The sequence below is a fragment of the Phyllobates terribilis genome, unplaced genomic scaffold (genome assembly GCF_046119375.1).
Source record: "Phyllobates terribilis strain yellow unplaced genomic scaffold, ASM4611937v1 Scaffold_5__5_contigs__length_657084704, whole genome shotgun sequence".
Classification (NCBI taxonomy): Eukaryota; Metazoa; Chordata; class Amphibia; order Anura; family Dendrobatidae; genus Phyllobates; species Phyllobates terribilis.
In genome coordinates this window covers 9,824,640-9,842,105 of record NW_027362765.1, presented here as the reverse complement: position 1 = coordinate 9,842,105, position 17,466 = coordinate 9,824,640, and the positions used below count along the sequence as shown (strand labels likewise).

At 42.6% G+C, this 17,466-nt stretch overlaps 1 protein-coding gene across 2 annotated transcripts in view; it reads right to left on the bottom strand.

The window, feature by feature from the left end:
• The window catches only part of LOC141270497 (uncharacterized), a 59,129-nt gene that overhangs the window by 9,957 nt on the left and 31,706 nt on the right, over nucleotides 1-17,466 (bottom strand). For both annotated transcript variants that reach the window (XM_073680502.1, XM_073680503.1), the window contains exons 7-11: nucleotides 11,166-11,315; nucleotides 10,857-11,036; nucleotides 10,643-10,766; nucleotides 10,462-10,559; nucleotides 2,389-2,479 (exon numbers count right to left, since the gene is read on the bottom strand). In XM_073680502.1, the coding sequence (XP_073536603.1) occupies nucleotides 2,389-2,479; nucleotides 10,462-10,559; nucleotides 10,643-10,766; nucleotides 10,857-11,036; nucleotides 11,166-11,315 (643 nt within the window). The remainder of the gene's footprint in view (nucleotides 1-2,388; nucleotides 2,480-10,461; nucleotides 10,560-10,642; nucleotides 10,767-10,856; nucleotides 11,037-11,165; nucleotides 11,316-17,466) is intronic.

Here is a 17,466-nt window from a genome sequence, read left to right as displayed (position 1 = left end):
ATCGCCAGATATCCCAATGCTGTTTTGCTTATCTAGACACCTGCGAGTGTCAAGTGTATTTTCCCTGCCTGCTTTCTGAACTGTTCTGCCGCGTACCTCTGAATAAACTTCATTCTCTGCTTTGAAGAATTGTCTACACTGTTTTCCAAGGCTCTTTCAGCTCCTAGTAAGGACTTTCTTACAGGTGTTCAACTGTTTGTTCATTCTGCCTCCCAAATATCAAATATGCGAAAATTATACCAATAAAAATTTCTATTCATATCACAAAAAACAAGCCTCCACTCAGGTCCATCATCTGTCAACGGAAAAACAGAGGTTTCCACGTCATTAGTGGCTCAAAAACTCTTGAAAAGCAACATGGCTTCCATAAACCAATCCAGCAAAATCCGCTCTTCCAAAATCAAATCTGCTCCCTATTTAACTCAAATGGAAAGCACCACTCCCTACTAAAGCTCATGCATAATGCCGGAAGCTGCCTGATACAGCCTTGTTCTCCGCTGGTTAAGTCCTCTGTGTTCAGCTCCCATGTTGTGTATTTTCTTCTTAGTTTCTTCTTGTGATCCCAGCCCGTTTACTGACTACTATTGTGTCTTCAGATTTTGTATTTTCTCTGTCCTCCTGGTTCTGATCCGGCAACCCGACTATTCTTCTTGTCATCTCAAACCACAGAACAGCAGGCAACATCAAGTCCAAGCCTAGGGGTCTTTGTGTAAGTACAGATCCATGTAGAGGGGTTAAAGGATGATGGGCAAAACTTTGACTATAGACAATAACACATCTAATGAAAAGATCGAAAAAAAAAAGAGTAACTAGTGGTGAAACCTCTCTGGGATAATTAGAGTATGCTTTTTGGTAGCTCCTGGCAATTGAAACTATAGTAAGGGCCAATATTTTATGTCAAATGAGTCTCAAGAAGAAATATAAGACATTTAATGAGAAATTTTTATAATAGTGCAGAGCTGAAGTGTCTTAAATTAAGAACTCGGGCATTTGGAAGAGGCAATGGAGACCTTTTTTGAAAGACTACCAGGGAATTACAGAGTTAAGTGAGGCAGGCCAATCCCACCACAATCAAACTATCATACAGAATGAACCTGTAAAAAAAAAAAAGACAGAATAAAAAAAAACATAAGACATCCCCAACAAGAATGTATGTTTGGGGGAGGGGGGGGGAGAACTCCAGCACTAAACCAGAGTTGCACTTAATTATGGTAGACCGTTGGAGCTACCACGAGACCTGACCAGAAGCGTAGAGAAAGTATTAGTGCCCCCCATTTTAGGATAAATTGTATCTAAATTCTTTAGGATCGATAATATTATTTATGACGTGGAGTGAATCCATGAAACCAGGGCTCGGGTCATGCCAACATATCTCCAGTAGGCATGAATACATTTTTTTTACAGCCATCAGCCACACACAGCTTAGAGATATATCATGGCACAGGTGTAATGTTTTTGTATACTTAATCTATTTGAACTAATTTGGTTTAAAAAGAAATTGAAAAGTCAGGGTAAAGGGAAACTCTGTTATTATACAGAAATTCACACTTGGCCTCACTGCACTTTTAATGTTGCCGATCATAAAAGCAAGGTTTGGTCATAAAGACAGGACCTGGTCTTATAGGAACCATATGAGCACATTCAGCAGCACAGAAGAGAGAGAAGGTAGATTTATTAGTGATGAGCTAGTATGTTCTGTTAACCCTTTCGCCGAGTATGCTCGGGCCGAGCGCCGAGTAGTTACAGCTGCTCGGTGATGTGTTTGAATCGCTCCGTGTGCATGATTTGCAACTGTTTGACAGCTTTAATGCATGTGAGGAATGTGTAAGAAATAGACATTCCTCACATGTATTAAAACAGTCAAACAGTCGCAAATCATGCACACGGGACCGATTCAAACATATCACCGAGCAGCTGTAAATACTCGGTGCTCGGCCCGAGCATACCCGGCGAAAGGGTTAACAGAACATACTCGCTCATTACTAATATTTATCTAATAAGATATCAGGGTTTTAGGAAGCCAACAGCATCATTACTTTCTCTTACAGGCCCATCATAATATTTTTCTTCAAGTGATTTTCTAACTTGTCAGCACATTCTACATATGCTGTCATTTGGATTGGTAGTTTACAGATCTGGGCAGGTAAGAGTCAGGATCTTCTAATTTCAGTTGGTAGTAAAATATTCTAGGTTGTAAGTTCTATAGAAAAGGAGTTTCAATGTCCAAAGTCATTTGAACAGTTTTTGGTGGAGCAGAATGTTTTGGTCTAGATGCAAAATAGTGATCACACGATCGTGATCCAGCTGGACTACATGACCGGTAAACCAGGCACAGCCGGTGACTGAGAAGAATCTGTGACTTCTCTGCATTTAGTGGTTACTACTCACCTCGACGGTTATCTGTAGGAATCTCTTCTTTACACCGCTCATCACCCCTCACATATGTCTCTGTAGTATTAATATGGGTCAGATCTTCACCCTGAAACAAATATTGTAAAAGTCACAGACAGATGGAGAAGTCACACCTATGATCAGTAGTGATGAGCGAGTACCGTTATATTCGTAATCGCTATACTAGTAACGAGTACTTTGTAATAAACGCGTATTCATTCCAAATAGCGAGTACAATGTAAGTCAATGGGAAATGCGAGTAATTTTCTGCTAGACCCTAAAAAGGTGTGGGAAAGTGATGAAACAGAATTAGAAGAGCCTGGAGAATGTGCCTGCATGATTTCCGACTCACATATGGTTTCTGGGAATAAGTTTGTCGCAGTTTTACGCCACTTTTACAGACACACAAGAACAACTACCAAATCTAACCTAAATTGCATTTAACATGCCAAAAAGGTTAAGAAACAGTTTTTCCTGCACAATCACTTGTATATAAGGCTAAATAGACCAGAGAAACCAAAAAAATACCCCTTTTAGCCTTTGTTCACACATACTGTTGTGGCTTTTTTTCGCTTTTTACAATTGGGAGGGCCCTGACTTATACATTTTGTAGGTCCCTCTGTCATAAATCATTTTTCAGTTCGCTATTCCCCAGCACTTTACAAGCACAGCTAGAACGCGCCAGTAGTTATGTTGATCTTTGACCTGAGGAGGCCTCAGGTGGCTCTGTAACATGCGATTTGGAGGGACAGCTGTTACTTAGACATTTGGGCGGTCCCTCCATCATTGACACTCAGATAGTGGAATAGACATTCAATAGCAGTTTACAATGTGCCCATTGTAGCGTTGGGCTTGACCCTCCTCCACCACCATCATGTGATACTGCGGCCCTAAATTCAAATTTTCAGAGGCCTTGCAGTAGGCAGGAAAGCTGAGTTTTGTGAGAGACCTCGTGTGGCCCTGTAACATACATTTTGAAGTGCCCTCCTCTAGAGATTTTGGAGGTCCCTCATGTACAGTACAGACCAAAAGTTTGGACACACCTTCTCATTTAAACATTTTTCTGTATTTTCATGACTATGAAAATTGTACATTCACACTGAAGGCATCAAAACTATGAATTAACACATGTGGAATTATATACTTAACAAAAAAGTGTGAAACAACTGAAAATATGTCTTATATTCTAAGTTCTTCAAAGTAACCACCTTTTGCTTTGATGACTGCTTTGCACACTCTTGGCATTCTCTTGATGAGCTTCAAGAGGTAGTCACCGGAAATGGTTTTCACTTCACAGCTGTGCCCTATCAGGTTTAATAAGTGGGATTTTTTGCCTTATAAATGGGGCTTGGACCATCAGTTGTGTTGTGCAGAAGTCTAGTGGATACACAGCTGATAGTCCTACAGAATAGACTGTTAGAATTTGTATTATGGCAAGAAAAAAGCAGCTAAGTAAAGTAAAACGAGTGGCCATCATTACTTTAAGAAATTAAGGTCAGTCAGTCTGAAAAATTTGGAAAACTTTGAAAGTGTCCCCAAGTGCAGTTGCAAAAACCATCAAGCGCTACAAAGACACTGGCTCACATGAGGACCGCCCCAGGAAAGGAAGACCAAGAGTCACCTCTGCTTCTGAGGATAAGTTTATCCGAGTCACCAGCCTCAGAAATCGCAGGTTAACAGTAGCTCAGATTAGAGACCAGGTCAATGCCACACAGAGTTCTAGCAGCAGACACATCTCTTCAACAACTGTTAAGAGGAGACTTTGTGCAGCAGGCCTTCATGGTAAAATAGCTGTTAGGAAACCACTGCTAAGGACAGGCAACAAGCAGAAGAGACTTGTTTGGGCTAAAGAACACAAGGAATGGACATTAGACCAGTGGAAATCTGTGCTTTGGTCTGATGAGTCCAAATTTGAGATCTTTGGTTCCAACCACCGTGTCTTTGTGCGACGCAGAAAAGGTGAACGGATGGACTCTACATGCCTGATTCCCACCGTGAAGCATGGAGGAGGAGGTGTGATGGTGTAGGGGTGCTTTGCTGGTGACACTGTTGGGGATTTATTCAAAATTGAAGGCATACTGAACCAGCATGGCTACCACAGCATCTTGCAGCGGCATGCTATTCCATCTGGTTTGCGTTTAGTTGGACCATCATTTATTTTTCAACAGGACAATGACCCCAAACACACCTCCAGGCCGTGTAAGGGCTATTTGACCAAGAAGGAGAGTGATGGGGTGCTACGCCAGATGACCTGGCCTCCACAGTCACCAGACCTGAACCCAATCGAGATGGTTTGGGGTGAGCTGGACCGCAGAGTGAAAGCAAAAGAGCCAACAAGTGCTAAGAATCTCTTGGAACTCCTTCAAGATTGTTGGAAGATCATTTCCGGTGACTACCTCTTGATGCTCATCAAGAGAATACCAAGAATGTGCAAAGCAGTCATCAAAGCAAAAGGTGGCTACTTTGAAGAACCTAGAATATAAGACATATTTTCAGTTGTTTCACACTTTTTTGTTAAGTATATAATTCCACATGTGTTAATTCATAGTTTTGATGCCTTCAGTGTGAATGTACAATTTTCATAGTCATGAAAATACAGAAAAATGTTTAAATGAGAAGGTGTGTCCAAACTTTTGGTCTGTACTGTACATCTGAGAGTGCCCTCACTTACTCATATTGTAGGGCCCTCACTGTATTATTTAACTCATTTAGGGGCAGAGACTACAGACAAAAAAGCCAAGAGACATGGAGTACTAGTAGGTAGCAGTGAGTACGGCCTGCGATCCTCAGGTATGGCTGAACTCAGTGAACCGGAAAAATAAAGCTGCACTAGTTAACTGGATAACGAGCCCAAATATATCACTTGTGCAAGTCAATGGACAAAGGATATATGGTGATCCCCTCCAGGATGGGTTGGTGAAGCTTCTCCAAATGGCTCCGAAATTTTGATTGTCAATATTCCCCAGATTATATAGGAAGAGAAGACTTCTTGATATTGTACTACTTGGTCCAGTGCAGAATGTGCATCGTACTTCCAAAAATTACTCCTGGGGGCTGTGTCATAAGTGCAGGGAGATTCCTTGACAAGGGCCTCCCTTGTCAAACATTATCTACGATGGAGTACTGTAGTAGTTGTGGCCCTCAATTCAAATTTTCAGAGGGCCATCAGTCGGTCATCAACAGTCAGTGTAAATTTCTATTAAATATGTATCCCCTATCTCAGTCACCATGTGGCACAAGCCAGGCATGCTTTTTGCCAAATAGGGTGACTGACAGTACATTTCTATTGAATATGTATTCCCCATCTCAGTCACAATGTGGCACAACCTGTGACAAGGGCCTCCAACCTCCAATGACAAATATTAGTTTGGTAGGACCACTGTACATTCCAGATTTGTCCACTGCACAATGTGCATAGTGTTTGTAAAAATTAGCCCAATGGGCTGAGTCGTGGTTGACACAGGAAGCCGTCATCCCAAGGGTCTCCAATCACAAATAGTAGTTAGGCGGGAGTAGGAATACTGTCCTTGTTTGTCCACTGCACAATGTGCATAGTTTGTAAAAATTAGCCCTATGGGCTGAGTCATGGTTGACGAAGAAAGGAATCTTGTTTTTATGAGAAGGGGGTGACGTTAACAGCAGTAGCATGAATCTGCATTTTTGGAGAATTTAGGTTGGCTTGCAGTCATCTGGAGGGATTACAAACAGTGGAGATATCCAGTCCTTGTTGAATTTAATCAGAGTAAGTCTGTCTGCATTTTCCGTGGAGAGGCGTGTGCACCTATCAATGAACTGAAGACACGCTCAGACACCACACTAGCAGCCGGGCAGGCCAGCACCTCCAAGGCATATAAAGAGAGGTTGGGCCAAGTGTTCAGCGTAGACATCCAATAATTAAAGGGAACTGAAGGGTCAGAAAGGACACACGTATGGTCACTTAAAGTAACCCTTGACCATGTTCTGCAACTTATCCCTCCTGGGCATTTTTATAGGCACAGATAGCCCTTGCTGGTTTGCTGGCTTATTGAAAATTGCCCAATTTGGGCACATTGCCCCCCCCACCTCCGTTGGAGCTGGTGTTCGTGTCTCTCCCCATTATCCCTTGGTGTTGAAAAGAGCTGGTACCTCTGCCACCAGCATTATCTGAGGGTGATGCTTTCAGCAACTGATCTACAACGGCCCTCTTAAATGATTCCATTGTACAACCCCTGGCAAAAATTATGGAATCACCGGGCTCGGAGGATGTTCATTCAGTTGTTTAATGTTGTTGAAAAAAAGGAGATCACAGACATGGCACAAAACTAAAGTCAATTCAAATTGCAACTTTAGGGCTTTAAGAAACACTAAAAGAAATCAAGATTAAAAATGTGGAACTCAGTAGGGGTAATTTTTTTCAGACCAAGCAGAGGGAAAAAATTATGGAATCACTCAATTCTGAGGAAAAAAATATGGAATCACCCTGTAAATTTTAATTTCCAAAACTAACATCTGCATCAAATTAGATATGCTTGTTAGTCTGCATCTAAAAAGGAGTGATCACACCTTGGAGCGCTGTTGCACCAAGTGGACTGACATGAATCATGGCTCTAACATGAGAGATGTCAATTGAAACAAATGGATGGCTTGGACAACCTTTCAGAGTAGGATCTGATGTCTGTCAGGGCTGTCCTCTTAGCCCTTTGCTTTATGCTTTTGCAATTGATCCCTTCCTCAGAAGGATCAGTTGTGGATCGTTGGCAGGGGTGCGGATGGGCAGGGCTGCGCTGGAGGCTATCTTGAGGGTAGTGGCCTACGCGACTATGTCACCATCTTTGTTTCTTCACAAGAGGAGGCAATGGTGGTTATGTCAGAAGTGGAGCGCTACTCGGAGGCATCCGGGTCCAAGGTCAACAAGGATAAGTGTGAAAGTCTCTGGCTGGGAGGTGGAGATCCCGGGTTTGATCTTCCGGACACCCTCCCCGAACCCCAAGAACACGCCAAAGTCCTGGGCACTGAATTCGGCCAGGGTGATTACCCCATGAAAAACTGGGAAGGCAGAATCAAAGGTGTCGCCCAAAGAGTGGACCAATGGAAGGGTTGGTCTTTGAGCCTGAGGAAGAGGGTTGGCCTGTGCAAAGCTTTCCTGCTCCCCTTGCTAATCTACCTGGGCAGCGTCTGTGTTTTGTTAGAGCCTCTCTGGACATGGGTCTACAGTCTTTTCTTCCAGATGTTATGGGGGAATAGACTGAACCTAGTCAATCGGGAGGTCACTTACCGCACGAGGAGACTAGGGTGGTTAGATATGGTGAACCCCGTCGTGTTCCTAGTGAACACCTTCTTGAAAGTTAACGTGGCAAACCTCTGGAAGGAGAGGGCTCCTTCATGGGTATTATCCAGCAAGGGATGGTTTCAACCATCAATCTTCAGGGGGAAGATTGAAAGATCTTCGCACGCTGCATGGGCATCTCCCGGCTTATGTTACCCCAGTTCTGAAAATGATCCACAGGTGGGGTCTGGGAATGTAGGAGGTGAGGACCCTCCCGAGGAAACTCCTCGATAGGAGGGTCTTGCCTTCTCATTTTCAGAGTCCATTGGTCCTCAAGAACTGCCCAAGTCGGGATCTGGAGGTTGGGTTGAGTTTGTTAAATTCCAGCAGGATCCCCAAGAAGTACTGGGACTTGACTTGGCGCTGCTTCCAAGGTAAGCTGTGTGTAAGGGGCAATTTGAAGTACAGGAGCTACGAGGACAGGAATTGCCCCCCGTGAGGCTTGTGCTAACATGCTGGAAAGCATGGAGCACTTCGTGCTTCATTGTCCCTTTAATACAGAGGTGTACAACAGGGTGGGAGCTTCCAATGGTGGGCCACGGCTGGCTACTCTGTCCTATGCCGGGTGGGCGTTCGGAGACCTTGGGAGAAGGGACCGAACCACTTTATTCATACTAAGTGTAGCGGTCAGGTATTTCACGTGGAACGCACGAGTTTTAGTTTCGACGCAGAGTAAAATCCTAAGTGCAGATGAAGTTTGTAGGAACATCCTAGGTGGCCTGGTGAAGGTACGTTCTCTGGAGTATGAAAGACTGGCTGCCCAGAGGACGGCCCGTCTTTGGAGGGTCTTTTCCTTCAGGGTGCCTTAGTCCGGTAGTACTCCTATATCCAGGTGGTGGGCTGATGTCTTTTGTTTTGTATTTATGTCTCCTGAATAGGTTTGCAAGCATCGAACTTGAGCTTTGGATGGTGAGCATGTAGGTTGCCTTTGCCCTGGCCTCTGCTCAACTTGGTATAGCAGATGCTACAGCCTAAAATGTTTTTCTCTGAAGGACTTTCAGAAAAAAAAATTTCACACAGTAGCTGAACGCCCCCTTGCCCTGACTTGGCGCACAGCGGGGGTGCTCTTGGGAACAGTTGACCCAGTTCTCACTCTGGGCAAACCACGACCCCTTGGTGCCTGTGTTGATGCTACATATCCATCTTCCTCTGAGTTGCTGTCATGGCTATGCATGCCAACGGTCCAGGTCGGATCAGTGGACTCATCATCGACTACCTAGTCTTCCATCTCATCCTCCTTCCCAGTTGACATTGTAGGCTGAACTGATAGCAACTGTGTCTCATCATCATCAGCCTCTACCTCTGGAGACAAAAAATGATGTTCCGCCAAGCGTCTTTCTTCTGGCCATAGGTCCTCAAATACATAAGCATCAATGCACGCCACCTCCTCTTGTCCCTCTTCAATGCAGCACAGTGATGGTCCAGAGCCAACCAAAGGATACGTACCAAACAGATCCTCGGAGTGGCCAAGCTTGGGGTCATATGTCTCGTGTTGACTGATAATGGTTGGAGGAAGTAGAACCAGCTTCAGGATTGGATGCGCCAGTCTTCTGTGTATCCACAGTAGACTGTGTGGTCGTGGAAGATTTGTTGCTGCTTGACAAATGCTTAGAGGCCTTGTCTGCTATCCAAGACAGAATCTGCTCTCGCTCTTTTGGTTTCCACACACGTTTACGTTCCAGACCGGGAAATTTTTCCAGGAATATAGTGGATGCATCAAGCTTCTTCTGACCTGACACAGACTGAGTGCCTTCTCGCGCACCACTGACACGTCCCTTAACAAGTCTTTTTTGACATTTTGGGTTTTGTTGACAGAATTTCAGATGTTGATGGCACAAGTCAAGCTAGCTGTCACAGCCAAAATAGTGGTTAAAATGGCCTGGTGCGTGCTTTGTTGCAGGCAGTAGGAAATGTTTGGACTACTGCTTTGTGTAGGGCACAAAACACTTTAAGTGGACTAATATGGACAGAAGGTAGGCTCTGACCCCTAAAACAGCAGGGAAAATAGACCGGTGCTAAAAAAAAAGGCAGCACAAAATGCTACTTCTGTGTGTGCTGGAAAAATATTGCTTTGCCTCTGACAAGAGCTGTTTTAATATGGACACTGGAAGAACAGACAATCTCTCCCTCCTTGTACTCTGACTTTGTTGTGTGTCTTCAGCTCTGAAAGGAGCTATTTTTTTATGGTATTATGGAGCTAGTGAGCGGCTCCTTTAAACACAGAACTAGTATACATTGCAGGTAGCCCTTAAAAGGGCTTTTGTTTTATCAAGAGGCCTAAACACTCTCCCTAACATCTCAGCAATCTCTTCCTATGCTTATAGAATGCAGGCTCCAGACACAATGTGCACAAAATGGCGGCGGCAGGGCTTAAATAGACCCTATGAAGCTGGGCGGCCAGCCAATCACAGTAATGCCACAACCAAGATGTCTGAAGCATTACTGTGATTGGCTAAGAAGCCCAGCATGTTTAGTGGCTGCAAAGAAGGCGCCAAAACTGCAGGGCGGGACATTCGAATATAGCGAGGCAAGTACACAAATACTAGCAATATAAAAAGTAACCCGAATACCGTACTATTCGTGCGAATAGTAACGAATACACTCACTCATCACTAATGATCAGCTCTAATCCAGCCATCTCCACCATTCTCATTATACAAGTATAAACCATATAATTCTGGTGGATAAAACAAGACCGAACACAAGACCTTCACAACCGTATACACATCACAGGAGAGATCTCATGACACCTTCTCTCCATCTACCTGATGATCCTGAGGAATATTGGGATCTTCTTGTTTACAGTCTTGTGGAAAGAGAGGACGTAGACATCTCTCTGATGTTGTCCTCTTACTGGATAGATCTAGAGGAAGCACATACAGGGACTGAATTCATTCTTTACATATAGACAATTATAGGCCGTGTGTATTTAGTCCTGTCTATTACCTGGTGATGTGAGGGGCTGGGGAACCTCCATCATGACCTTCTTATAAAGATCTTTGTGTCCTTCTAAATACTCCCACTCCTCCATGGAGAAATAGACAGCGACATCCTGACATCTTATAGGAACCTGACACATACAATGATACAGTCATCACCCTGATCCCTTCATAGCTTTACTATAAAATGTCCCAGCATTCCTCATTCCTAGCAGTGTCACCTCTCCAGTCAGCAGCTCAATCATCTTGTAGGTGAGATCTAGGATCTTCTGGTCATTGATGTCCTCATGCATCAGGGGGTGAGGTGGAAGCTCCGTGATTGGGCTCAGGGTTCTTCCCCATCCCTCAGACAAAGGGTCCTGACAGCGCTTACTAGAGGTCTTCTTCACTACTGTGTAATCCTGATTATGGAGAGACACATTCATAAATCTCACTACAGACATTTCCAGAGTCCTCACCTCTCCAGTTCTGTCCATCTGTTATTCCCATAGATAACAATGATGTAATGTGACGTCATCAGAATCTCTCACCTCTCCAGTAATGCGGAAGAGGATCTCTAGGGTGAGGTGTAATATTTTCTCAGCCATCTTGTCTGTGTCCACATTCATCTTTGATGCGTAATTCAGGAAAATTCTCTTATATAGAAGATATTCACTGAGAGGATTCGATATTGTAGAGACCTGAATGAGAAGTTGAGCAGATGTAAAGTCATAAAAACCCTGTGTAATAATACAATTACTGGAGAAAATAAGGGAAACATTTGAGAAGATTTAGGTTTTACAGTATCTAGTTTTCTTCTTTACATCTACTAATAAAACCTATATATTTTAGGCCACAGACAACAAGCAGTTTCTTCCTCAGAATCTGCAAGAGAATATCTTTTTCATAGACTCATCTTCCTTATTGCTAATTCTCATCTCATTTACTGACACTGCAATCGGCATTAGCAATACTGCAGGAGATATTGATTACATGTGACATGAGAAATAACTACTTTATGATGAAGACGAAATCTTCATCTTCTACTATGGCTCTATAAACATATTTGTCCAGAGTCCGTCACTGACTTCATCACCACCGGCCGTCTATATGTTTCCCGTCTTCACCGGACTGTCATCTTCTATCACGTTAGATCTCAGGTCTGATTCACACTTAGAAGTTTGAGGCATTAATAAAAGCTTGTTTGTAAGACCACAAAAGACAGGAGTTATTTGATACCAAAATTTCCATTTACAGTGTTTTATGGGGTTTCAAAACAAAGTGTGAATCTCAAATTGAAATCATTGTTTTTGAGATTTTGTGCAAATTTCAACGCCTCCTCCTGTGTGCCTCCCCTCATCAGGAGGAGGTAGTCGATAAATCGACCGTACCATATGATTTTTTGGGCTATAAATATTGCTCTCATGGTAAATGTGTTTCCTCCCATTGGACGTGAAAATTTGCTGCCCATACTTACTCCCCTCCTTTGTAAAAAAAAAAAAAATCGATTGATTGTCAAAGCAGAAGAAATTTAACTGACATGATAATGAAATCTTTTATTTCTACTGTATACGTGCTATAGGTATCCAAGTGATAGCTCAGGCTAGTTAATGCTACACTGTGTGGTATGGATGAATATAGAGTTACACATGTGGTCAAAATTGTTAGTACCCCTCGTTTAACCCCTTACTGGCCTGGGGCATATTAGTACGCCCCAGGCCATCACCCCCGGTTCAGCACAGGCTTCGGAACTGAGCTCGCACTGAACCGGGCACATGTCAGCAGATTCTTACAGCTGACATGTGCCTGCAACAGCCTCGGGTGGAATCGCGATCCACCCGCGGCTGTTAACCAGTTAAACGCCTCTGTCAATCTCTGACAGCGGCATTTAACAGGGCCGCGCCGGAAGTGTGTCACTTACCCCGCCCATCAGTGACCCCGTCATGTGATCGCGGGTCACTGATGGGTGGGCATGGCAACCTGGGGTCTGCAGCAGACCCCAGTGGTTGTCATGAAAAGATTGCTATGAGCGCCACCTATTGGTCAGCGCTAATAGCACAGGAGCATTTCTGCTACATAAAGGGGATCTGCTCATCGCCTCTATGTAGCAGAGGCAATAAGACAGTTGCTGCTTCTAGTCTCCTATGGAGACTATAGAAGCAAGCAAAAAGTGTAAAAAAAAAGTTTTTAAAAATATAAAAAAAAATTAAAAGTATAAAAGTTTAAATCACCCCCCTTTTGCCCCATTCAAAATAAAATAATAAAAAATAAACCCCACACACACATTTGGTATCGCCGCGTTCAGAATCGCCCGATCTATCAATACAAAAAAATAATTAATCCGATCGGTAAACGGCATAACAAGAAAAAAATTCCAACCACCAGAATTATGCTTTTTTGGTAGCTGCAACATTGCAATAAAATGCAATTATGGGCGATCAAAACATCGGATCGACCCCAAAATGGTATCAATAAAAACGTCAGGCAAAAAATAAGCCCTCGCCCGGCCCCAGATCCCGAAAAATGGAGATGCTACGGGTCTCAGAAAATTACGCCATTTTTTTGGGAATTTTTTTTCACCACTTAAATAAAAAGAACCTATACATGTTTAGTGTCTACAAACTCATAATGACCTGGGGAATAATAATGGCAGGTCAGTTTTAGCATTTAGTGAACGTGGAAAAAAAAAAAAACACAATTGTGGAATTGCATTTTTTTTGCAATTTCACCGCACTTGGAATTTTTTTCCCCGTTTTCCAGTACACGATAGGGTCAAACTAGTAATGAAGTTTAAATGTACAACTCGTCCCCCAAAAAATAAGCCCTCACATGGCCATATTGACCAGTCATGAAGGGGTTAATGAAAGAAAAACCCACAGTGGTCACAGAAATAACTTGAATCTGACAAAAGTAATAAATTAAAAATCTCTGAAAATTAACAAATAAAAGTCAGCCATTGCTTTTCAACCGTGCTTCCACAGAATTTAAAAAAAATTTAAACTCATGAAATATGCCTGGACAGAAATGATGGTACTCTTAACTTAATAGTTTGTTGAACAGCCTTTTGAGGCAATCACTGCAATCAAAAGATTTCTGTAACTGTCAATGAGACTCCAGCACCTTTCGACAGGTATTTTGGCCCACTACTCATGAGCAAACTGCTCCAGTTGTCCCGTGTATGAAGATTGCCTTTTCCAGACGCCATGTTTCAGCTCTTTCCAAAGATGCTCAACAGGATTTAGGTCAGGGCTCATAGAAGGCCACTTCAGAACAGTCCAATGTTTTCCTCTTAGCCATTCTTGGGTGTTTTTAGCTGTGTATTTTGGGTCATTATCCTGTTGCAAGACCCATAACCTGCGACTGAGACCAAGCTTTCTGTCACTGGGCAGCACATTTCTCTCTAGAATCCCTTGATAGTCTTGAGATATCATTGTACCCTGCACAGATTCAAGACACCCTGTGCCAGATGCAGCAAAGCAGCCCCAGAACATAAAAGAGCCTCCTTCATGTTTCACAGTAGGGACAGTGATCTTTTCTTGATATGCTTCATTTTTCCGTCTATGAACATAGAGCTGATGTGCCTTGCCAAAAACTTCCATTTTTGTCTCATCTGTCCATAGGACATTCTCCCAGAGGCTTTGTGGCTTGTCAACATGTAGTTTGGCAAATTCCAGTCTGGCTTTTTTATGATTTTTTTTTTCCCAACAATGGTGTCCTCCTTGATTGTCTCCCATGAAGTCCACTTTGGATCAAACAACGACGGATGGTCCGATCTGACACTGATGTTCCTTGAGCTTGAAGTTCACCTTTAATCTCTTTTTAAAAGTTATCCTGGGCTCTTTTGTTACCATTTGTATTATCCGTCTCTTTGATTTGTCATCAATTTTCCTTTGCTTGTCAACTCTTTCCTTTGCTTTCTCTAGTCCATGTTGAGTGTAGTGCACACCATGTCAGCAAACAGCACAGTGAGTATCTGTAGCCCTATATACAGGCCCACTGACTGATTACAAGATTGTAGACACCTGTGATGCTAATTAGTGGACACAACTTGATTTAACATGTCCCTTTTGTCACATTATTTTCAGGGATACCATATTTTCTGTCCAGGCCTCCAGGCTTCATTTTCATAGATTTTTCATTTATTATTACTTTTGTCAAATTCAAGTTATTTCTGTGACCATTGTGGGTTTTTCTTTCATTAAACGAGGGGTACCAACAATTTTGACCACGTGTGTATAACATCGCATGATAGCCAGTGATAATTTTCTTGCTATAGGAAAATCTTCAAATACAGTACCCACAAATTTAGAGTCCCTAATGTAGCTGGGAATTTCATGCACTAGTGGTTGAAGATAGAAATCTATCCACACACCCAGTCTCTCTCCCATAGAACCTAAGCCCGCTACTATTGGTCTGAGTGGTGGTGGAAATATGTTTTTGTGGATCTTAGGAAATTAATGATATATACAGTACAGACCAAAAGTTTGGACACACCTTCTCATTTAAAGATTTTTCTGTATTTTCATGACTATGAAAATTGTACATTCACACTAAAGGCATCAAAACTATGAATTAACACATGTGGAATTATATACTTAACAAAAAAGTGTGAAACAACTGAAAATATGTCTTATATTCTAGGTTCTTCAAAGTAGCCACCTTTTGCTTTGATGACTGCTTTGCACACTCTTGGCATTCTCTTCATGAGCTTCAAGAGGTAGTCACCGGAAATGGTCTTCCAACAATCTTGAAAGAGTTCCCAGAGATGCTTAGCACTTGTTGGCCCTTTTGCCTTCACTCTGCGGTCCAGCTCACCCCAAACCATCTCGATTGGGTTCAGGTCTGGTGACTGTGGAGGCCAGGTCATCTGGCGTAGCACCCCATCACTCTCCTTCTTGGTCAAATAGCCCTTACACAGCCTGGAGGTGTGTTTGGGGTCATTGTCCTGTTGAAAAATAAATGATGGTCCAACTAAACGCAAACCGGACGGAATAGCATGGCGCTGCAAGATGCTGTGGTAGCCATGCTGGCTCAGTATGCCTTCAATTTTGAATAAATCCCCAACAGTGTCACCAGCAAAGCCCCCCCACACCATCACACCTCCTGCTTCATGCTTCACGGTCGGAACCAGGCATGTAGAGTCCATCCGTTCATCTTTTCAGCGTCGTACAAAGACACCGTGGTTGGAACCAAAGATCTCAAATTTGGACTCATCAGAATAAAGCACAGATTTCCACTGGTCTAATGTCCATTCCTTGTGTTCTTTAGCCCAAACAAGTCTCTTCTGCTTGTTGCCTGTCCTTAGCAGTGGTTTCCTAGCAGCTATTTTACCATGAAGGCCTGCTGCACAAAGTCTCCTCTTAACAGTTGTTGTAGAGATGTGTCTGCTGCTAGAACTCTGTGTGGCATTGACTTGGTCTCTAATCTGAGCTGCTGTTAACCTGCGATTTCTGAGGCTGGTGACTCGGATAAACTTATCCTCAGAAGCAGAGGTGACTCTTGGTCTTCCTTTCCTGGGGTGGTCCTCATGTGAGCCAGTTTCTTTGTAGCGCTTGATGTTTTTTGCAACTGCACTTGGGGACACTTTCAAAGTTTGCCCAATTTTTCGGACTGACTGACCTTAATTTCTTAAAGTAATGATGGCCACTCGTTTTTCTTTACTTAGCTGCTTTTTTCTTGCCATAATACAAATTCTAACAGTCTATTCAGTAGGACTATCAGCTGTGTATCCACCAGACTTCTGCACAACACAACTGATGGTCCCAACCCCATTTATAAGGCAAGAAATCCCACTTATTAAACCTGACAGGGCACACCTGTGAAGTGAAAACTATTTCCGGTGACTACCTCTTGAAGCTCATCAAGAGAATGCCAAGAGTGTGCAAAGCAGTCATCAAAGCAAAAGGCAGCTACTTTGAAGAACCTAGAATATAAGACATATTTTCAGTTGTTTCACACTTTTTTGTTAAGTATATAATTCCACATGTGCTAATTCATAGTTTTGATGCCTTCAGTGTGAATGTACAATTTTCATAGTCATGAAAATACAGAAAAATCTTTAAATGAGAAGGTGTGTCCAAACTTTTGGTCTGTACTGTAGGTATGAAAGGTTGTTCCACATAGAGTTGTTCTGCCAGTTTTTTTATCCAAGGCTCCTGTACTCAAACCTTCTTGTAGCAATATATATAATTCCATATTGAAATCATTGGTGGGGTCTCTGGTTAGTTCCAAATACACATCCGTGTTTCTTGTTTCTTAAATCAATCAAATTGAGCTTGAGCTAAATAGAATGTAATACCACTATTGTGCCCCACTTGTCTGCTTGACGCACTGTCAAATCCATATTAGTTTTGAGTTCCCTCAGGGAAATTTTTTCTTTTCTAGTTAGATTGTTATTTTTATTTCCCTTATAAGTGATTTCATTTTTTTTAGAGAAACCAAATCCTTTTCAATAAGATCCTGAAACTGATCTAAAACCATGGGACGTGACTGAAGTGGATTAAAGGATGGATTTCCCCTATGAAACAGACTATTCAGAGAGGTATCAGACTTCATAGATACCCTCTCCAATGATTTCAATTGTAATAACACCTTTTGTTCTGAAAAAGATTTGTTAGGAGTAATATCAGAATTAACTGTTGCAACATCAGTAATCTTTTCAACATCATTATCAGAGCTATCAAAATGACATTTCACAGTAAGGGTTCGCGCCAGTCTATTAACAGCCAAAATTGCTCTAATACATCAAACTCATTGGTAGGGGCAAAACTTAGGCCTTTCGCTAAAAGTGATAATTGTTCCTCTGATAACACAAAACTGGACAAATTCCAAAATCGATAGCTCTAATAGCGG